General features: G+C 32.6%; 2 protein-coding genes across 2 annotated transcripts; one reads left to right on the top strand and one right to left on the bottom strand.

Moving 5' to 3' along the window:
- Window positions 1-6,455: 6,455 nt before the first annotated feature.
- On the bottom strand, window positions 6,456-11,476 carry LOC132067864 (putative SNAP25 homologous protein SNAP30). The gene is made up of 6 exons (XM_059461246.1): window positions 11,319-11,476; window positions 9,631-10,102; window positions 8,871-8,964; window positions 8,279-8,409; window positions 8,086-8,183; window positions 6,456-6,846 (listed from the first exon to the last, which is right to left on the bottom strand). Exons 2-6 carry the CDS (start codon window positions 10,018-10,020, stop codon window positions 6,747-6,749), a joined length of 813 nt encoding a protein of 270 aa, XP_059317229.1. The 5' UTR covers window positions 10,021-10,102; window positions 11,319-11,476; the 3' UTR covers window positions 6,456-6,746.
- A 2,342-nt stretch (window positions 11,477-13,818) lies between these two features.
- LOC132067863 (alpha-1,4 glucan phosphorylase L-2 isozyme, chloroplastic/amyloplastic-like) lies at window positions 13,819-22,397 on the top strand. Its single transcript, XM_059461245.1, is given in 15 exon segments — window positions 13,819-14,180; window positions 15,542-15,774; window positions 15,872-15,973; window positions 16,416-16,592; window positions 16,759-17,034; window positions 17,240-17,511; window positions 17,833-17,950; window positions 18,206-18,652; window positions 18,788-18,940; window positions 19,157-19,285; window positions 19,412-19,648; window positions 20,721-20,797; window positions 21,361-21,547; window positions 21,655-21,855; window positions 22,122-22,397. Coding segments are annotated over 15 exon segments (2,940 nt in total). The 5' UTR covers window positions 13,819-13,966; the 3' UTR covers window positions 22,239-22,397.
- Window positions 22,398-24,275: the final 1,878 nt, after the last annotated feature.

Here is a 24,275-nt window from a genome sequence, read left to right as displayed (position 1 = left end):
ATGGTGGACAATGGCGAATTCTTTGTAGTTGATAGCATATAAAAACAGAATTAAGATGATCTTGATCATTTTTTTTGGTTGGGAATTTTTGGGTTTGTGTTAAAGCCATTGTAGAGAATGAAAAAAGGATCAAATAAACAAGAAATATACACTTACATGTCATTCTTGAACTTGAAAAAGAAGAAGAAAAAAGAGCTGTTTTCATGGTGATTTTGTGAATTTGAGAGAGGCAAAAAATAAAGAAACAAAGAGATATATTGAGAGAGAGGATTTTGTATATGGTGGAGTAAGTTTTATAGTTAAGTGTATGTACTTATATATGAAAAAAAGGGTAGAGCTTTGAGAAAATGACACGTAGCCAAAAAGGTTAAAAGGCAGAACTTGAAAGTTTTCCTTTTTATCAAATGAGTCACGCAATTTAATTTTTTTGTATTTTGGAAAAACTCATTTATGGCTTTTATGAGATGATGAGAAATAGCCTCTTATTTATAGTGACTCAAAAATGACGTGTATTTAAAGAGGTGGGGTTAACATGAGAGTTGTCAAAGGCTAATGATAGAAAATGAAGATTATTACGTAATCTTTTGTAATGAAGTTTGATCTAATATTTCTCTTAAAATGATCAAGATGTGGTGAGAGTTCACACTATGGATTTTCAAAGTTAGGAATGGTACGTATTGTGATAGCTGTTGTTTTCAAGTGTTTAAGAAAACCTATATTACAATTTACAAATCTATATCTATATATATAAAATAGGAGAGGTACAAGTAACGTGGTTAAGCCAAGTGACACGCTAATAACAAGCCACTTGGCAATTTTAAGACAAAGTTATCTATATATATAAAATAGGAGAGGTACAAGCAACGTGGTTAAGCCAAGTGACACGCTAATAATAAGCCACTTGGCAATTTTAAGACAAAGTTAATGAGAATTAAACAAAGTTAATAAGATTTTAAATAAATAATTTTTGAATTTAAATGAAAAGATTAGAAATTAAAATTTGAATTCAAAATAAGGATGTTTATCACTTTGCTTATATTCATTATCTTTTGTCTGAGATCATCATTTAATAATAATAATAATAGTAATCATAATCTATATAGACATATATAAAATAGGAGAGGTATAAGCAATGTGGTTAACTTGGTTATGTAATAACATTGAATTTGAATTTAAAGATAAATTTTTGAATTTATAGGTAAAGGGTTTGAATTTGATTGAAATATAGATTTTAAATTAACAATTGATAATAAATTTTTCTAATATGAAAATATAAACTAATAACATAAAAAATGATCGCAGATAGTTAATATAGAAATGATATGATGTGCTATTTTGATTTTTAACCCAAAACAACTCAAACCTTATCTTTTTAAAATACTATATATATACGATTACATAGATGGATAAGTTCCATATTTTTAAAGAATTGTCCAATTTTCTAGGTTAAACTTCTATTCTTCAGTCATTTTTATAATTCGTTTATGTATGCTAGGTATCCATAAAGTGTTTGTTATTTTAATCAAGATTTTAGTGATTAAAAATATTACATAGAATTAAATATTTATGAAGATATTGTCTAATATTTGCAAGATAAAGGAGTATTATTATTTGAATTAAATTCATTCAAATATTATCTCCAACATAATTTGCACAATTGTTTTAGAGAGAACAAATTGATTAAATACTTATATATACTTTTAAAATTACGATTTATTACTAGATGAATGACTGTAAATACAAAAAATAAGATATTATCTTAAGTTAACATATATCTGCATGCATAAATTACGATAAATCCGACAGCTCTTCTTGGTTGTTAATAAAATCTGTATTTGAATTTGAATAGTCAAATATGAAATCTTTGTTAATTTCATCAGGTTTGCTCTACCTATCTATTGAAACTTATCTTCTATCTAAATTTGAATCGGAAAATAAATATTTTATGAATTTAACTTGCATAAAAATATCTTTTTAAACTATTCATCATTATCCTACTTAGCTACAATTTGAATTAGATTTATAAGAAAAACTTTTTTTATTTGTAAATTGAAGATAAATACATTTTTTAAATTCCTATCATACTTATTTGCAGTTTAAATTTGAGTTGAAAAATATATCTTTTATTATGAATATCTTTTAAAATTGTACTTATCTGTAATTTGAATTTGAAAGCAAATCTTTCATTGGTAAACCAACTCTTTTCCCGTCCGCTATTTAAGGTTGAATTACATCTTCAATTTCCAATATATTTTTCTTCTGTGAAGACTTGCTGGGAAATTCTTTAGCCAAACTCATGTTTCTTTTTGTGATAAGACATTATGTTTCGGAATTTGAGTTTCATGTGGTCATTTTCCATTCTTTTACTGATCGTTGGCTAATTATATGATTTAGTGTAATTCATCTTGTGACTAGCCTATCATTTGCTTCCTTTCTAAAGCTCCATTCCTAATGCAAAGTTATTTTATAGTGCTTGAATTGTAACACAGTCTCTGTAGTAGTTATGATAAATTATATGTATTGCATGTGTTTGGTTGTAGGAACCAGCCGATCAAAGTTAGGGTAATGTCTGCGTATACTCTACCCTTCCAAGACACCACTTATGGGATTACATCAGGTACGTTGTTGTTGAATCCACTTTTCTGTTAATTTAAAATTTGGTGGAAGCTAGATTACCCTATATGAAGAGGAAGATGATGATGACTGCTCTAATACTAACTATTTGTGGCTTTCATGCAGAGGTAGATATCATTGTATGTACATAATTTTAATTTTTTTTCTTCATTTAGAAATTGAGTTTAGAGGTAGATATCATTGTATGTACATAATTTTAATTTTTTTTCTTCATTTAGAAATTGAGTTTATGTAGTTCAACTGCATCAGCTTGAAACTGAAAGTCTAAAAAATAAGGGATCAATAAAGATCTTTAATTATCTAATGATGAAGGAACAAGCGCTGACAAGATATTTATAAAGAGAAGAGTGTTAAAGAAGCCTTTTATAAATTATAAAGTACGCCATTTCCTATCAATTGTCTTTATTCTCTAATTTACTGAACTAATATAATATTAGAATATAATTTACCCTTCCAAGACACGACTTATGGGATTACATTGGGTACGATGTTGTTGAATCCTTTTTTCTGTTAATTTAAAATCTGGTGGAAACTAGATTACCCTACATGAAGAGGAACATGATGATGATTGACTTTCATGCAGAGGTAGATATCATTGTATGTACATAATTTTAATTTTTTTTCTTCATTTAGAAATTGAGTTTATGTAGTTCAACTTCTTAGAGTATAAAATTTATTAGGATTTGAAATAAAAAATTATATTATAATAAAAATTATATTATGAATAAGACCGCATAACATAAGACATAATAAATAGAGCCAAAATTTAAAATATCTGATATAAATAAATTCAAGCACCTCATTAAAAATTGAGAATTTAAATTAATTTCTCACGTGGGTAACTCTAAAACATAGCCTTCATTAGTTCTTTTGCTTTCAATATCACATTTAGAATGACTTCATAAGTTCTTTTGCTTTCAATATCACATTTAGAATGAGTTACTTAACTATAATTGTGTCAAATAAACCTTTTCTTTTTGCAATGATATGATTTTATATATGTCACGGATGAACAATTAATCGAGATTGTATGATGAACAAGGTTAATCATAACAAGATTTGAATTTTAGTTAAATTATAAAGGCCTAATGTGTATAAATAAGTAAAATTACAATTTAATATTTTAAAAATTTATTTAAATATGTCAATGATATATAATAAATTTTTTATTATATCAAACAAATAAGATAATAGTTTTCTATGAATAATTTCATTTGGTACCCGCCGCGCATCGCGCGGGTATGAATACTAGTAACAATTAAATTAGAGGATTTGAGGGCGGCAAATTTTTTTTAAAGCTAATTTAAGGGCATGTCTCTACTCTTTAAGTCTTAATCACAAATCATTTTTCTGTGTTATTTTAATAGATTTTCTAATTTTTCTATTACATAGTTTTTCTAAGTTTTCTATTACATCGAGGAGGAGGAGGGGGACAAGGGGAACAGAGTGCTAAGCTATTGATAAAATCTGAATCATTTATTTCAATTACGGAAGGTAGAATAACAAAATTTGAACCATTTATTTCAATACGGAAGGCAGAAAACTCACCAAATGAGCTAATCATCGACCCATTATAAACACACTTGGTTAGCGTACTTCGAAACTATGTGTTTTAGAATGAACATAATGACGTCGGAGGTTGCAAGCACTAGTAAAATAATTGAGACCCAAATTGACCCATCTATTGCCATTATTGAAAAAAAAAAAAAAAAAATTGGAGCGAAAATAGTTTAAACTTCAATATTACACTGAATAATATTCCTTTTGTCTCATAATAAGTGTCATCGTAGTCAAAAACACGCATATTAAGAAACCAATAATGTAATGTGAAGTTTACAAAATTACCCCTATATAATAAAAGTAAATTACTTTTTACTCTTGGCTAGCTAGAGCATGCACAAGTAGTAAACCTTTTGACATTGGAAATCCAACAACACCAAGTTATTATGTGGTTTTGCCAATCATCATTTAGATGATACTTTTACTTGTCAATTTTTGCCTAAGGGTAGAATTGGAAAAAAAAAACTAGTCAATTTATGTCTTGATTTTCTAAAGTATCACTTATTATTGAACAATTTTTTTTAACTTAAGTGACACTTATTATGGGACGGAGGAGTGTTGTAATACTTAGTAAATAGTTGTCATGCATGGACTTTGGGTTAAATAGAATGTAATTGTTGAAGTTGCTCCACAATAATTATTTATTCAGACCGATATTTATATCGAATCAAAATCGGGAAGTTGAAAATTAAAGTTAGAATGTATATGAGCCTGTTTGGATGAGCTTTATGGCTTTTGACTTATAAGTCAAAAGTTAGGAATTTCTACTATTTTGGCTTTAAAGCTGGTGCTTAAAAGCACTTTTTTAGGACATGTTTGGCATGAGAATTATTCACTTTTTTTCGGATTTTTCCCCCCCACTTTTTTCACTTTATGGTGTTTGGCCATAAAATTCCAAATACAACTTAAAGTTGTATTTAGAATTTTGAGAACAACCAATACCTTATTTTTCACTTTTTCCATTTTCTGTTTTGGACCTTTATTTTTGTTTTTTCGTTTTCAATTTTTATCCCAAAAGTTTTTATGTTGCTTAATTTTTACCCTAAAAGTTCATACAACTTTTTTAATTAGTCAGAGGCAACTTATATTGCTCAGTTGCTCTCCACTCCAACAACATTAAACATCATGTGCTAAAAAGCCTCTAAAAGAAAAGAAGCAGGTGGAAATTTTGGAACAAAACCATATTTAGAGATGCTATATTTTTTGTGTACACCAGTAAGCCTCCCAGTTGTAGCCTTTTGCTGGAAAGAAAAATCAGTTTTGAGCACTCCATAAGCTGATCTCAAGTATAATTGTTATATTTCTCACACCGGTTATGTTTAGTAATTGCTTTGGGTGGTTTTGCTACTTTTTAGAAATTGGGGGTATTAATCATATTTCATGTTTTATAGGAAAAGTACATTTCAATAACCAATTATTATTTGCAAAAACTATGGTCAAACACAACTCCAACTTCAAAAATTCCAAAAAAAAGTGATTTTTTTTTTTTTTTTTGGTTTTTATGGCCAAACGCCTACTTATTTTATCCAAACACTATAAAAGTGCTTAAAAGTCATTTTGACTTAAAAACATCTAAAATAAACCAATCCAAACAAGCCCATATCTCTTAGAGGTAAAAGTAAGATTACCCGTACTCGGTGTTTACATCACACTAATCAAAGCAAAGACATTTGTCTTTAATGCACACATTTATTACTGATGGAGTATGTATTTTCACTTGTATTTTTAGATGATAAAGGTTAAATTGTTTGATTTAGTGTAGTAAACACAAGGTGGTGGTAAGTTTTTTCAATATCATGGTTCAGTAAGGAATTTGTGTATGAAAGATAAGTGTCTTGGATTCATTGATTTTGTGTAAATATCAGTTGCAGGTAATCATAGGTTGTGTATTGACTTCCAAAGTGGTTTATGTTAAATACTTGCCGCAAATATTTACACCAATCCACTAAATGCATAATATGTGTCTGTAATAGAATCCTCTCACTTAATTATGGTTAATTAACATATAGTTTCACTTTATTAAATATTTAATCGTAATAAATTGATACTATTTACTATAAACACCTGGTAAATATAATTTCTTATCTTGATTTATAAAAGTCTTATGCCAATATCATACATGACTGTTAGGACTTATGGTACCTTTTTCCCTGTCTTCGCTGATAAAAATTATAGCTTTCTACATAATCTTAATCCTTGCTGACCTAATCAAGCAAGCTTCAGTAGCAAAGTAGTGAATCCCATAGTGAAGTGAACCACAGTATAATAAGGTCCTAACATTTAAGGCTTGTGCGGTTTACAAACTCATCCAAATATTTAACAAACACAACTAGTTCAAGTTGCAAAATTTTGCGAAAAGGCCTATTTGATTATCTTACACAAATGAACAATGAAAAGTGAGACAATCCAGTAAAACTTGGAATGGAAAAAGGTGATCTTAGTGACAAAAATGAATGAAAAAAGAATAAAAGAAGCAACCAAAACTTCTAATAGGCCTTGAGCCAAATGCCAGAAACTTTCAGTAAATCTGATGTTGAAGCAAATGTTTTCCCTCACTTCCCAACTATTTGACGTGCACGTCGATTTGCACCTTTAACTCGAGAGTTTAATTCCTCCACATCTTTGTCAAGATCATCAATAGCTTTGTTTTGCCTGCATTTATCACGTTTCAATAACAAGTGTTATTATGAAAAAAGACTAAACAAAGCAAATGATGTCTTAGCCTAGCAGAAAAACAGTATAAACATTGCAATATTTGATGAATGGATTAACTTCCAATACACTGACAGTGTAAGAGAATTATATACTATAAGTTCAGCTAAATAGTTACACTTAGTTATGTCCAGAATAAGTAAATTTAGTTACCTAGAAGCAAAGCGGACAACATATTGCAATATGTTAAATTATACTAATGGTATAAAGTTCTTTATATTGTCAAAATGCCAGTGTATGTGAATTAAATCTTGATGGATGTCATATTTTGATGTATGATCACCGCAGCTTTGAGCTACATGTTCATCAAATGCTATAATTTAGTTCAGTATCACAGATGAAAGTTGACAGTCACTTGATGACTTCCCTTATGAAAAACACATTTTAACTTCAGAATTATTCTCAACTATGAACAACTGCACCACTTGCTTGAAGAAAACTAGATTAAAAATAAAAATTGCTTTGGTCCGCTATGCCAGCGACTTTAACAATATACAATTAAGAAATTTTTATAAATATCCCTTTTGTATTCTTCCTCTGGTATACAATTAAACAATTTTAAAAAGTATCCCTTTTGTATTCTTTCTCTCCTCCTCGTCACAGATTTCAAATTGTTGTATACCAGGCAACATTTGACATGTGAATCACTTTTGCTGGATCCAATAACTCAAAAGTTTGGAATTTCAAAGATTGCTTTATCCACCTTTAACTTTACTTATAAATTATAATAAATCAGTGCTTAGGAAGAAACTGTGAAAAGCCAAGCAAAAGATGATAGTGATATTTAAACACTAGTCTACGTATCAATTTTAGTGATTGGCTAAAATTTTGAAGTTCCTAATCCATCTTTTAAATCATTAGGCAAAGCAATGACTACGGAAACTTGTCATTTTGATGAATCCACATTTTTTTTGGCGCACCATATCAACCATCAAGTATATACTGTATATGCAATCTGCAGCTCATAGTTTTTCGATTAGAAATCACTAATATTGTCAACTTTCCATTTATTAGTTGGATTTCTTTTCAGAGTCATGCTTTATGATTTTGTCACAAGAAATTATCACTAAGTCACGTTTCCTTCAACATTTTCTCGAAAGTATTCAGAATGAAACTTAACAACAGAGTAATAAAGAAGAAAAACATCAGGCAATGCTAGTCAAGTTCAAAGAAATTTACTTGTCAAGTTCAGATCCCATGTCAACAGCCATGCCTTTTAGATCGCCTAATATGTTGCTGAGGTCCCCAAGTGCGTCATCTTGCTTTGCCTTCTCAAACTGGTTAAACATTAACATAGTTGTTTACATTGGAACAATATAACATAAGTTTAAGTAACAAATAGCTAGATTAATTTTGCATATACAAAATGTACCTCAACTTGCTCCATAGCGTTCATTGATTCAGGAGGAGGCGTGCTGGATGCTGACTTTCCTTTTTTACCATTAGATAAACCTAATTTTTCCCTTTCACTTGCACTACCTCCTTTCCCTTTATGATTATCATCTACAAAAGCCGGAGAAGAGAGAGTCAGTAAAATTGCCTAAACTTTTGAGAGTCAGTCACGACCGATTATGCAGCTACTTACAATTATTAAAAGTAACCTGTAATAACTATATATATTAACTTCTGAATTCTTAGAGCCCGTTTGGATTGGCTTATAGCTTAAAGCTGTTTGCAGCTTATAAGCTGAAAAAAATAAGTTGGGGTAGTCTAACTTATTTTTTTTGGCTTATAAGCTGTTTTCAGCTTATAAGCTGTTTTAGATAAACTAAGTTAAATGGGTCTAATTATTTTTTTGAGCTTATTTTAAGCACAAAATGACTTTAAGCTGGCCAGCCAAACACTCAAAAAAGCTGAAAACAGCTTATAAGCCAACTTATAAGCCAATCCAAACGGGCTCTTAGTTAGCAATCATAATTACAGAAAGAAGAAGGATGAACATGATATGGAGGATAACACAAAACCTTTTGAAGTTCGAGGCCCTTTAATATCGTGAGTCTTCTTTGGCTTCCAAGGCATAGCGAACATGCCACCAAGATTGTTCAATAACTTCTCCCCCTAGAATGCAGAAAACATGTTCATTATTGTCAACTTATGTCATGTCATATGTACCCTTTGTTCCAATTATACCAAATAATAAACATTTCGAACGAGCATAGCAAATTAAGCCACACCCTCATCTTTAAATGGTCGCAGGATACATTTAAACTGAGAAGTTGAACTTGTAGAGAAGACAAAGTAAAAAGAACTCGTTGCGACTAATGAGACATGGAAGAATGCAAAAGACTTGTAAGCTGGACAAGATAAAGCTACTTTCCAAATGTGACAGCATGTTATTTACTCTATTTTCCAAATTACTATTGGATGTTGCATCTTTTACTGCTATAGTTTTCCTGAATAATTAGTCGTTTAATTGTAAAATGAGTCTAATAGTTGATGTCTCAGTTTTTGTACGAGACAAATACTTTAACTGTAGGAGGAGTCTACTACTTTGTTTATGGTGGCTATATAAAAGCCTATGATTAATGAAAGTTATAAGACACAATTTTCATCCATATTTTCAACCTTTCTCCTTGCATCTCCCTCCAAAAAATCATAACAATTGCCACATTAGACTTGCTATGAATAGTTACCTATCGTTGTAGGTAACTTGACTGATGGTATAAAATCAATGTACACTATTAGTGCACGGAAGTTATTGAATTCTTGAAAAAATGATCATACCTTGCTCAAATCTTTGTCCATATCAACAGCCATCATGTGAGTACGATGAATTTGTTCGCCTTGCTTATGCAAGGTATCGAGTGTCTGAGCGCCTTCCTGTCTAATATCCTCAGCTATCTTCAAACAGTTATTCACCGAGCTCGTGGTCTCCTTAGCTTGGTTTACAGCATACCCCTCCAATTCTTGCATAGACATGTTATCAAAGTCCTCTGTCTTACTTTTATGTTTGTTCCTTGTCCCTGATGACGATGATGTTCCAAAATCATCGTCATCTGGTGTGACAAGTACTGGCTCGGAAGAAGTTCTTCGACCAGGTTTAGTTCCGTGTTTTCCATCAGGAGTTGTATTTGTAGTAGCAGAGTCTGGTTTAGGTTTCCTGAAGCCAAACATTTTTGGAAATTGAGTGGGATCTGCTTTTGGAAAACTAAAGGGATTTTTCTAAAAGATCAGTATTTGCACTTAATAGGATCACCTGAAATGCAAACAATTTCAAGGTTATAAACAAAAGGGTCAAATTTGCTTGTAAACCAAAAATATTGTCCCTGCTTGAACCACACAGAAAAACCAATAGGAGCAAATTATTAAGACTTCAAACTATACAGTAGCTTTTTCGGCCAAATCGATTAATTGGAACTTCTAATTTCAACATGCTGATAATGCATTGGCAAAAGCAATTTATTTCCAAACAGGATCAAGTGAATGTTTTTCTGCAGAAGGCCATCATTTGCCCTATTAAATTTCCCTATTCTTCTTTGCTTTTATCATAAAATTGAATTTTGAAGGACCATTCACAAAATACACCATAAAAATGATCAAGATCAAAAGAAAGAAAAATGCACATAAAATAAATGTTGATAATGAAGTGATCACCAAAATCTGTATTCATTTGAGAAAAAAAATGCATCATAATTAATCAATTGAGGAAGCCAACACCAATAAAATTTAAAAAGGAGTAAAGGGTTGCACTCAAAATTCAAGAAAATGTAATCCAAAAGATCATTGTATAATTACATTGTGACCAATATGAGAAGAAATGCACATAAACATTAATGTAGAACCAACAAGGGTTGTTGTGGAGTGATAAGTATTCCTTTATCCTTAACCAGAGGTCTCAGGTCCGAGCCCTGCTGGATACGGAGTTGCCTTTGTTAGGGAGCCCTTTACCCCAATGTGGCACTCCCAGAGTGTATCCGGATTTAGTGGGGTCTCAATGCAGGATCAGGAGGGAAAACGAAAAAAAATGATAATAATAATGATGCATAAATGATCACCAAAATATGTAAAACAACAACATACCCAGTGAAAGCCCACAATGTGGGGTCTGGAGAGGGTAAAGTGTACGCAGACCTTACCCCTACCTTGGAAGGTAGGGAGGCCGTTTCCGAAAGACTCTCGGCTCAAGAGAAAACATGGGGAAAAAAAGGGTCAGATAAGGACAAGCAATTCAAAACAGTATGAAATTGAAAATAACGAAAGCGAAAAAGCCATGATAAAGCAGTCTGAAATAAAGAAGCAATAGCTATCACAGATAAATAGGATAATTGAAGCACAAGAAATAACAGATAGTAGCACAAATCAGAGTACAAGAAATTTATACCAAAATATTTAAAACAAAAACAAAACAAAAAAAGGGTCGTACCAACGATTGAAGAAAACTATGAAAAATTTGGCATGAAATAATTAGTTACCTGTGGATGATTAAGAAATGGGGTCTATTAATAGAAGTATGAAGAGGGAATTAAAGAATTAAGAGGCAATGGAGAAGAAGAAACACTGAATGTTGCAGAAATTTCTTCCACTCCTAAGGGTGCAATTACAATGAAGAAACAATGGATACAACACTCCCTCTTTTCAATGGATCAAATATTAAGGAGAAAAATTGGAAGGTCACCCACAAAACCAGGTGTTCTACACTTTCTTGACCGTTATTTGGAATTTTAACCGTTTTTCAAACATTCAGTTATGTTTTCCTCCTACGTCACCTATCCACCTATTTTTTTGTGCATTTTTTTTTGTTTTTGTTTTTTTTTTTTTGTTTTCCACCGTGTTGTATCTGCTTTAGGACCCGACTAATTCGAATTTGCATCACATCGGGGTAAAACACGATAACTAAAATGACTATATTTCCAGGGCTCAAACTCGAAATCTCGGGTTAAGAATGGAGGATTACTTACCACTCCACGATAACCTTTGATGGTCTTTTAGTTTTGGTAAACTCTAATTTTGGTCCTTATAATATTTGATTAAGCATATTTAACCCTTTAATTAACTAAAATATGCATTTTAGTTCATATATAGAAAATGCGCTGTATTTTGATTATTTCTTTAACAATTTTAGTGACAAATAGAGAGTAACAATTCAAATTTGACATAACACAATGATATTAAATAATTTAGCAATTAACAATTCCTTAAATTTGTGAAGATTCATAAGTCAGGGAGATCAAAATGCACATATCAACTAATTAAAGGTGAAATATGCTTAACAATAAATCATAAGAACCAAAACCAACATTTGTCGATATTTGAGAGACTAAATGCACAAAATTCCCTTATTACTAGAATCGGATTGAGTATTTTGGTTTGTTATTCACCTCCATATTGTATTCATGTGGCAAGAAAGTTTTGAAACTCTATTTTCACTAATGTAGTTATAAAATAGTCTAAGGCCTATTGGTAACCATGGTGTGCACAACAATTCCAAGGATCACATTTCTATTAAGAATAGTGCTACCGAGGCCATAACTTTAGAGCTTTTGTATTTTGCTAATTCCTTTAGGGGTGAGAGGTGTCTCGTGAATAATATAAAAGGGAAAAATAAAAGAGAGAAATAATTTTGGTGAGATTGAAACTCTGCACTTAAGTGATGTAAGATGAAACTGCAACCATTAATCTGTAATTTATAAGTTGCGTTTTTTTCTTATTCATAACTCCTTTTTTTGCTATGTTTTAGAGAAAAGATCTGACCTTAGTTAAAATAATACTTAAACACCTCATAGAAACATAATTGTTTCATTAGGATTGGTTTATTTCTAGAAAATAGTGTTGAGGGGGAAAAAAACAAAATGAATTTTGTTGGGTCTATTTGGTTCGTGTTTAGCTTTCATGTTATTGATAATTTGATATTACTACACACTGAATTAAAAATTCTCTTTGTTAAGTTCTATCTTTTAAGTTTTTGCATTACCAACACAACACATTACAATCACAAGCACCAAAAATAACATCAACAACCCACAAATTGCTGTCGCCCTCTTTCTGTGACGTTGAAAGATCATGCCTCATGGAAACTCAAACTTTTTTCTTTGAAATGACAAACCAAGCAATAACTCAATGAAATGTGCATTTTTATTTCTTTTCTCATTAATATTCATAAACTTTCAAAGTATTAAACAATTTCAACCTTGAATTACCATGTATTGTGTTAAACTTATATTGTTACTCCAAGATTGTGAAGAAATGTTCCATTGGTTACCATCTAAGGACAATTTCGTACATTAAATTTCCGCTGTGCACAATCTAGCGGGAAGCAAAACTATATTAGGTTTATGGTACACAATTTTACCGTACATTAAATTACCACTATGCTCAATTTAGAGAAGAGCAAAACTATATTAAGTTTATGATACACAATTTTACCCTACATCAAATTTCAGCTATGCACAATTTAGAGAAGAGCAAAACTGTATGAGGTTTATGGTACACGGTTTTACCATACATTTTTCGCAAGAGATCTATTTGTAGGATTAATTCAATAGGTTTCAATAATAACTCTTACCTCGACCCTTGTGCCACAATTGCTCTTCTAGTCTCCATCAGATGTGGACCAAAATTTTGAATTTTATGGATTCGAGTTTGAGATTCTACAATAATCTTTTGATTTATTAAATTTGAAATTAGTCATTTGTACTTATTTACTGACTTTACTTGTATAACCAAAGTTATCTAAGTTGGGTGAAAATACCCTATGCACCACACAGGTCACCATCAGCTTGTAGAAATTAAGCAAAATTCTAACTCCAATAAGGTGGCAGAAAAAAATATCTACATGACCAATTTAGTTTGAATGCTACTGGCCGCACATTCCTTTAAAATATCATACTCAGAAAATTTGTAGTACTGCATGTTTCTAAGAAAAAAGACAAATCAGATTTATTACTAGTGACTCATTTTCAACATGCAGCTATTCATCAACACTCAAAAAAGTATTATTACCCACTTGTGCTTTGCCTTCCACAAGAAACCAAACATTGGCCCGTTATTCTTTTTTATTAAATTTGTACCTAAAATAGTGAATATTTTAGCATTGTAGAGAGTAAAGATTCAGTTCAGAGACATGGCAACTTCAGTTGTGTCTGGAGTGAACTCAGTTACATGCACAACTTCAACTTCAAGTATTACTGGTTTCAACAATTTTAAAAGCAAGAACCCAAATATTTTGTTGGGTAGAAGGAAGGTTTTATTGTTTAATTGGAGAAGAAGAAGTTTATATGTAAGCAATGTTGCTAGTGATCAAAAGCAGAAGACCAAGGACTCTTCCTCTGATGAAGGTACTTCAATAATTTTCTTGCTCATGAACTTTTGGGTTCCTGTGTTAAGAGTCTTACATTGGTTAAAGGAATGAGTTGTTGTATTTTTATATTGTTTCACACAATGCTCGGCTCGTCAGCTAGCTTTTGAGATTGAATTATGTCAAAGATTTAGTAGGCGTATGGCCATGAGTTGAAGATGGAGTTGTTTTTGGTTATAGTTTTTGCAAAAAAAAAAAAATTTGGTTGTTTGAATGTACTGAAAGAGAAAAAAGTCAAAAAAAAAAAAAATGAAAACAGGGTTTTAGGTGTTTTTCAAATTCCAATTTGAAATTTTCATGGCCAAACGCTGATTTTTAAAGAAAGTGAAAAAAAAAATCCAGAAAAAAGTGAAAGTTTCTCATGGCCAAACGGTTATTTACCTAATATGTAATGAGACCCGTTCCTAATTTTTAGTTTATCCAATGTAGGCCCCATCTTATATTATTCGCACTCCAAATGTCTAGTCTGGGTGTGTGGGGGTGTTACAGTCCTGCATTGGTGGAGCGAATAGGCTGTTATCTCCAACAATCATCATAAGTTAGCTTTTGGTGTTTATTTTTTTATTTTTATATGGTCTTGGATAATCTTGTAGCACAAGTTAGCTTTCGCTGTCTCATTAAATGTTACAAATACTATTGAATCAAATTTCAATTCCATAGCCTTGTAACTCATACTAATGAATACAGACAGGGTACACTAGGTACCGCTTCCCCAATTTCATTTTTAATCTGTTATATGTTAGTCTTCCTGGGGAAGTCACAGCTTGTATATCTGGTATCCTTTGGATCCAAGTAGGGCCTTTGAATGATTTTCATCAAAATCCAGGCAAATTGATGAATCCATTTTCTCTTAATGGGTTAAAATGTTAAATTGGGAAGAGGACTATGAGAATCAATCAACTGGAGGGGATGAAATTACCTCCTTATATTAATGCCTGAGAAATGAATACTAAAGGAAAATGTAGACTTCAAAAAGTGGCGATGGTGCATCTAGTATTCATTTAAATAAGATGATATTGTTTAACATAATAAAATCTAGGATTCATAAAACTAGAGGAACCAGTAAATCTGTTTGACATGATAATTTCTTGTTTATACATTTTTATCTTATTATTGAGAATTTTGACAATAAACTGAAGCTTAGTCTCTTTCATGAGCCAAATTTTATATTTGTTTAGAATAGTGAATTCAAAAACTTGAATACATTGGCATTCTCACTCCTTAGTGGCTATTAACATAGACGAAGTAGAGAAGCAACAGTAATTATTTGGACCCTTTGTTAATTGGAGATCAGCAATTCGAATTGGACACCTTATAGTGAGTTGTTTTTGGTATTTTCAGGATTCACAGTAGATGTTTTTCAGCCAGACTCCACATCTGTTTTATCAAGTATAAAGTACCATGCAGAGTTCACACCATCATTCTCTCCTGAGAAGTTTGAACTTCCAAAGACGTACTATGCAACTGCAGAGAGTGTTCGAGATACGCTCATTATAAATTGGAATGCCACATACGATTTCTATGAAAAGATGAATGCAAAACAGGCATATTACTTGTCTATGGAGTTCCTTCAGGTTCTATTAAGCTTCCCCTTTTTTCGGAGTATAACTACAGAGGTTGTTCATTGGAGACTTTGAGTGAGTTGCTTTAATACGCTTTTGGTGCTTGCAGGGAAGAGCTTTATTCAATGCTATCGGTAACTTGGGGCTAACAGGACCTTATGCAGATGCTTTAGCTAAGCTCGGATACACTTTAGAAGATGTAGCCAAACAGGTCGGGTTCTGTAGAAACTTATTTCTGTCAGTGGATAGCCACTAGAAGTAGTTTCTGTTCAATTAAGTCTTTGTCTTGTTTTGATACAGCTCAATGGTTGTTACTGACAGTTAAATTCTGCTCTAAAATGAGAAATATTCAAGGCTACTAGCTCCCATTTCTAGATTTCACAAGTTCCTGATTGATATGTTGTGCCAAAATGGTTTAATAACACGTCAACATATTCAAACTATCCAAATTGTGATTTAGAGGATGTGTACATGTGTACCTTCCACTTAGGTCTATCTCATAGTAATTATGTCAATTGATCTCCTAATGAAAAAATCACCAGTGTCTTATATTTTGATTTCCCCCCCGAATCGAAGCATATCTGATGTGTGACATACTTGGGATACATAGTTTATTGAAATTAGCTTAAGCTGTTTAGTGTAATGACTGACAGGAACCAGATGCAGCTTTAGGGAATGGAGGTTTAGGAAGACTTGCTTCTTGCTTCCTGGATTCAATGGCGACGCTAAACTACCCTGCATGGGGTTATGGACTTAGATACCGGTATGGCCTTTTCAAACAGCTTATTACAAAAGATGGCCAGGAGGAAGTTGCTGAAAATTGGCTTGAGGTATGATATATCAATTTTTAGTACTTGTGGCAATTTCAAACACTTAATGATATTGTTGGAGGATCCTGATGCTACCGAAAGCAGGTTTTCTTATATTTCAATAGCTTTTATATGTGTTTTTTTTTTTGGCCTATTCTCCAAAGTAAAAGAACTATTATTTTCTCAGATGGGAAACCCATGGGAAATTGCCAGGAATGATATTTCATATCCTGTAAAATTCTATGGGGAGGTCATTGAAGGAGCTGATGGGAGGAAAGAATGGGTTGGAGGAGAAGATATAACTGTTGTTGCCTATGATGTCCCAATACCAGGATATAAAACAAAAACAACGATTAACCTTCGACTGTGGTCAACAAAGCTAGCTGCAGAAGCTTTTGATCTGCATGCTTTTAATAATGGAGACCATGCCAAAGCATACGAGGCCCAGAAAAAGGCTGAGAAGGTGTACTTTTTTCTTTAGCTTAATTAAGAAAATATTAAATGATATCTTTCTATTCTGAACATATATATTATTATGCACGCATGTTTTGTCCTATTAATACTGTGCTATTTCAAAGCATGAATGTTGTGGATATACTGCAAAATTTAGTTTATTCACCACAAGAAAAGATCACTAAAGTTCTGTCTTTTGTTGTCTTTTGGATCAGATTTGCTATATCTTATATCCAGGTGACGAGTCACTTGAGGGAAAGACACTGAGGTTGAAGCAACAATACACACTATGTTCGGCTTCTCTTCAGGACATTATTGCGCGGTTCGAGAGGAGATCAGGGAATACACTGAACTGGGATCAGTTCCCTGAAAAAGTTGCAGTACAGATGAATGACACTCATCCAACACTTTGCATACCGGAACTGTTAAGAACATTGATAGATGTTAAAGGTTTGAGCTGGAAACAGGCTTGGGAAATTACTCAAAGGTTCTCTCTTTCCTTATTGCATCAGATAAATGCTTTTAATGAGAATAATCAGTTTAATATTATGGTTAGATTGCCTTTGACTTTGTTTAACGTAGCACTTGGCCTACAAATTTATCCAAAAACATATATTGGAAATCATCATTGTTAAAGCATTCTAATTTTCCATTCACACTGTTAGTGGAGATACAATATAACTCGACCCTTCCAATGTCTGATTCTTCTAGCAAGCAGTTTTAGATATGACTATAGATGATTCTTCACTTGTGACTATTCATGTAAATTCAGTAGCTCTATTTCTGTGACACTGTTACATCTTGCCAGAACTGTGGCATACACCAATCACACTGTTCTACCTGAGGCCCTGGAGAAATGGAGCTTGACACTCCTTCAAGAATTGCTTCCTCGGCACGTGGAGATCATAAAAATGATAGATGAGGAGGTAAAAGTTGAAAATTTATTTCAGTTCTAGGATTGTGTTTATTTTACATTTTGAACCGTAGGTATTATATATTCGATGCCACCCCCACCTCTTAATGATGCTGCTCGGCATATTAATTTTGCTTCTTTCTTAGAACTATTTCCCGTGAATACTTCCCTGGACAACGTGATTTGTGCTTGTATAGACTGTATGCTTTTGGAGATTTTTCTTTGACTTGTTGATCTCTAAACTGAATTGGAGGCGATGCTTTTGCAGCTCATGCATACTATAGTTGCTGAATATGGTACTGAAGATCTTGACTTGTTGCAACAAAAGCTAAACCAAATGAGGATTCTGGATAATGTTGAAATATCGAGTTCTGTTTTGGAGTTGCTTATAAAATCCCAGGAAGGCATAGAACAAGCAGAAGAAAACAAAGAAGAAGAAGAAGAAGAAGAAGAAGAAGGTAAAGATGATAGTAAGGATGAGGAAACTAAGGCTGTAAAAGCAGAAACTACGGACGGAGAGGAGGAAACTGATGTTGAGAAGGTAGAGGTGGAGGAAGCTCAGGCAAAAATAAAACGGATATTCGGGTCAGCTCCAAATGGACCACAGATGGTTCGCATGGCAAATCTATGTGTTGTTAGTGGACATGCAGTGAATGGTGTTGCTGAGATTCATAGTGAAATAGTTAAGCAGGAAGTTTTCAATGAATTTTACGAGGTATCAAGATTATAAAGATTTCAAACTTGCCACTTGCTAGATTCCTGTATCTTGTGCCTAGAAGTGGCAGATATCATTTTCAGCTCTCTACTGCAATGTTGTTTTGACTGATCCAAACACTTTGTTTCTTGACAGTTATGGCCAGAGAAATTCCAAAACAAGACAAATGGCGTGACACCAAGAAGATGGCTAAGCTTCTGTAACCCAGAGCTGAGTGAAATTATAACAAAGTGGACGGGATCTGATGATTGGTTAGTAAACACCGAAAAATTGGCTGAGCTTAGAAAGGTAAGAAGTTGTATCTGACTTGTGATCTTATTGATTCCTAAACAGTCAAAACCATAAAAACTCTAGATGTTATACAATTATTACAGGTAAGTGTAATTCCACTGAACTGAGAAATTACTCTATTCTTCTTATCTTAAGTGATGTATCTATCTCAAAACAATTTACAAAAGGACACCCTATATTATGTACCAACCTTAGGCATTTAACTGTCAACAGTTTGCTGATAATGAATAACTCCAGTCACAGTGGAGGAAGGCAAAAAGAAGCAACAAAATGAAGATTGTCTCCCTTATTAAAGAAAAAACTGAATACGTGGTCAGTCCTGATGCAATGTTTGATGTGCAGGTGAATAATATCTATTTTCTTGTTCACCAATTCTAATTTTCTATGTATTGAATCTCTGTGGCACTTTCTTACTCTATTTTTATTTCTTTCTGGATTTCAAATATAACCATGCTTCTCTATTTCCAGATTAAACGCATCCATGAGTATAAGCGACAGCTATTAAATATATTTGGAATTGTTTATCGCTATAAGAAGATGAAAGAAATGAGCCTTGAAGAAAGAAAAGAAAAGTTTGTTCCTCGAGTTTGCATATTTGGAGGGAAAGCATTTGCTACATACGTTCAGGCCAAGAGGATTGTAAAATTTATCACTGATGTGGGGGCAACAGTGAACCATGATCCTGAAATTGGTGATCTTTTGAAGGTATGATTTGGACGAGTCAAAACCAATGTACGCTTAGAGATTTTCAAAGATCTTACTAACCATTTTACATTATTTAACTATAAGTGTCTTTAAAGTTTGCAAACTTTCAATTAATATAAGTATGATAATCTTTTAGCAAATATAGCATGCAGCTGTAGTACTTATATGCTTATGTAGCTCTGCACTTATATAAATATACTTGAAACTGGATCCCTAGTCTGGTAATCATGTCCATCAAGAATTATTGGTTTCTAGAGAAGCAAGAACCAGATTTCACTGACTCATCCATCATTTTACAAGGTTTCTTAAGCTCCTTTACTATTTTTTTTTTTTTTATAAAGTCCCCAGCTCCTGCACCCAAGAGTGTGTCCTAATGGTCAATGAGGTGGGTACAAACATTGGAGACATTCAAATCCCAACAAAGACAAAAAACACTAGGTGATTTCTTCTCATATGTCTAAGCTTTGGTGGCAGAGTCTCTCACTACCTGTGCTAGTAGGAGCCACCATTGTAAAAGAAACATTCCCAAGCTCCTTCCATAGATAGTAATGAAAGTAGGAGCTTTTACTAAAATAATCTAGTTTTAAAAATCATTAAAAGATATGTTTCGAGGTTGTTGTGTTCATATATCTTAAGTAATATGTTAATTTTGTAGTGTAAAAGTTCTATCTGTAATTTCATTAGACATCATTACAAAATTGATAATGTTTCAATAATTTTTTTAATATGATAATCTTTTTAGAAATAGTTCTAAAGATTTTGAAACAGAGATTATTATTTTTTTCGAAAGCAGAGATTAGTCATTGTATTGTATCTTTTCTGCATTTGTCAACTACATGCAAGCGATTATTTTCCATGTGGATCTCCTACTTATCTTTCTTGCTTCTTTTAGTCACAATTTGTGTTAAAGACTATCTATGTGCTTTGCAGTCCTGTAGAATGTGATTTTTATAATCGATTCTCTCTGAATCAGTAAATACCTCATATATTAACTAGTAATCAATCCTGTGGTTATACCTGTTATAAGTCCAAGATGTTGTTAGATTTGAAAATTTATCTGCTCACGTTTCAGGTTGTCTTTGTCCCTGATTACAATGTCAGTGTGGCAGAAATACTAATTCCTGGCAGTGAGCTGTCCCAGCATATTAGGTACTTAATTTCACTACTGCATATATTTCGGTCGCATCTCAAGTTTAATGGTTGAAAGTTTGAATATACTGAAGATTTGAAAATATGTTCAACTTTCCGTTTCTCTTTATCAGATCATACATGTGTCTACTTCATAATGAGCATTACTATACCTTCAAGAGATTTGCCTTTGTGCATTCTGATGCATTTTCATTCATCTGGTTTGTTCTGAAAAATATAGGAGCATTGCACCAAATGCATATCTCAGCTTTATTTTGGTAAATACATCAATTTGCATGCATACTTGATACTTCAAACTTCAAAATTTGAAATACTAACTAATCTCATTCTAGAAGAATATGGTTTAAATGCTAAGAACGTTAGGGAAAAAACATGTAATTGCACATCCATATTGGTTAACATTTGATAATAGACAAAGAGAGTGTATCTTAGACTTATGTTGCATAAAAAATTGAACACTACGTACCTATTAACTTATAATATAGCTTTTTGCATGAAGTCACTATTTTGTATTGAGCTAACATGTCATATCTCTCTCTGATATATCGATATTGTTCCAATAGTACTGCTGGTATGGAGGCTAGTGGAACCAGCAACATGAAATTTGCAATGAATGGTTGCCTCCTCATTGGGACGTTAGATGGTGCCAATGTTGAAATAAGAGAGGAAGTTGGAGAGGACAATTTCTTTCTTTTTGGAGCTCAGGCTCATGAAATTGCTGGCCTACGTAAGGATAGAGCCGAGGGAAAGGTGAGTTAACCATAATGCATACTATTTTTCATTCTTTATCTACAAATTATATTGCACAAGCACAGGCTCATAACAATGCTATATATGTGGCTCTGTTCTTCATGCAGTTTGTCCCGGACCCTAGATTTGAAGAAGTAAAGGCATTTGTTAGGACAGGCGTCTTTGGTCCTTACAACTATGAAGAACTCATTGGATCCTTGGAAGGAAATGAAGGCTATGGCCGTGCTGACTATTTTCTTGTAGGAAAGGATTTTCCTGATTATATAGAGTGCCAAGATAAGGTTGATGAAGCATATCGAGACCAGAAGGTATATTTTTTATCTCAGAGTACTCATAAACTGGATGAGACTTATATAGCTAGTGGCCTACTACTATAAGCAAACAAATAGATGCCAAATGGAACACCTGCCCATTATGATTAGCAATGTATTAGGATACTATCATGCTTATTTTTTCGGGAGAATATGACTATGACAAGGAAGGAAATTCCTTTATGTCACTCATACAAACGCGAACAGAAGCTTATGTTGCAATTGGTATTGTTTCTAAACATCTATCTTTGAAATGAATGCAGAAATGGACCAAAATGTCGATATTAAACACAGCTGGATCATCCAAGTTTAGCAGCGATCGGACAATTCATCAATATGCAAGAGACATATGGCAGATTGAACCTGTTGAATTACCTTAAAAGTTAGTCAGTTAAAGGGTGAAGCCGATTTTTTCCCGAGGTTCTCCCATACTGTTATCAGCAAATCCTGCCAATTCTTGCTCCTCAAATGTAATCTTGGTGTAAGAGAGGTTTTGAATATTTTTGTCAATATAATACAGCTGATCCATTTGAAAGTAATTCACTTTGCCTTGAATAATTTCAGTTTACCATTTCCAGGTCTGGAAAGTTTAACATTGCATTTCCTTGTAAAAAAAGTGTCAACTGGTTAAAATATGTGAAAATGTCTAATGGATATAGAGGTCAAAACATCTATAAAAACATTGAGAAAGAAAAAGAAATCAACATTAATATTTCAAAGAAAAAATTGCAATGAGAGGATTTTAAAATTTAGCCATTTCGTTAATACCTACACAAACATTACTAGTAAGAAAAACAAACATGAAACCTGATAAACAATTCAAAATACTCTTTGTGCAAGAAGAATTTACAGAAAACTAAAACTTAGCTATTGGCTTATTTTCTTTTCATGCAGACGCACAAAAAAAATATATATAGGTTTTGATTTGAACTGCAGTATGACAATGTTTACAGTGGCTCAAACTGAACCTACTAGTCTGAAATTTTTTCAAATTGTGTAAAATTGACAACTATGTTTACGCACGTTATACATTTGAACCAACCCTAAATCCTGAATCCTAAACCAAGTTTTTGGAAGAATACATATAGGGCTTGATTGTGTTAGTAGAGGGTAAAATTCACAATAGCCACCTTTCAGTTCTTGTAATTGGAAAATAGCTATTGTCATAGAGTTTCAAATTCGACATGTGAAAATTTAGGATATTATTATGCAGTTTCGCTTATTGAATTTGAAATTCCATGATAATAGCTATTCTCCAAAGACTGGGCCGAAAAATGGCAAACCACTCTATTTTTATGTGGGCAATTTGCAGGATTGTCCTTCACTGGGGGCGGTCTTTAATTTTTATCCCTCAAATCAGTGGTCTTTAATTTTGCCCTTCGCTAAAAGCCTCTTGGTTTCGGGTTTAAACCCCCGCTCAGTCAAATTTTTTTTTAAAAAAATCGCAAGTTATAAGTTGGGATTCGCAGGGCATCAGTTGGGTTTCAAACTCTGCCTTAAGAAAAAAAAAATTGCTAGAATTTTGCAAACGTCTCCCTTAAGGCACTTGCAAATCCCAACTTCTGCCCTTCGAACCCCAATTTATGCCTTGCGATTTTTTTTTTTTTTTGGACTGAGCCTTGGTTCGAACCCAGGACCTCTAGGTGTTAACTGAAGGAAAAATGTTAAAGTCCACCAATTTGAGGGACAAAAATTAAAGACCACCCCAAAAGGACAATCCGTGCAAAAAAATGTTTTTATGTTAATTGAGGGTTGATTCTCATGAATTTGGGCTGCCAAACCCAACTGTAATAAGGGGCAAATACATATATATACATATATAGAGGGTATATTTACAAAAAAATACCAATACTTTCAAGTTTGCAAAAAATAAGATTAGAAAACTTACAAACCCTATACAAAATAACAAATACAGTAAAAGAAGTTAATATACGGTACAAGAAAACCCAAAGATCACGGTGTAACCGATTATATCCTGCTCCCATAATTTCTCTCCCCTTTTTTTTCTCCCCGATTTCAGCAATCCACGACAATTTTAAATAGAAACCATATTTTCCCCATCACGGTTGAAGAGTCTTGAAAATTCATTTAACTGTAGTTGAAAATTTCTAATTCATAAAACATTCAATATCAAAGTTCGGATAAAAATTCGTATGTTTCAATGGCAGATGACACAATTCATTCAATATTGGTATAACACAATGGAAGATGGGATGCATGTGTGTTCATATGTTAATCTTTGAGTTTCTTATTAATTTTGTTGTTTTTCATGTTTTTATTTTTTTATTTTTTTTTCCGTTTTAAAACCATATGATATGTATAGTTGTGTATAAAATATGTATGAATGATGAATCTAGTATGTATATATTTGATTATGTAATGTGTCGTTACCGTGTACGCACTTTGTATTATATTTG

This window comes from Lycium ferocissimum, chromosome 8, assembly GCF_029784015.1.
Source record: "Lycium ferocissimum isolate CSIRO_LF1 chromosome 8, AGI_CSIRO_Lferr_CH_V1, whole genome shotgun sequence".
Lineage (NCBI taxonomy): Eukaryota > Viridiplantae > Streptophyta > Magnoliopsida > Solanales > Solanaceae > Lycium > Lycium ferocissimum.
Note: the sequence above shows the minus strand (reverse complement) of the source record. Positions and strands in the feature narration are given on the sequence as shown.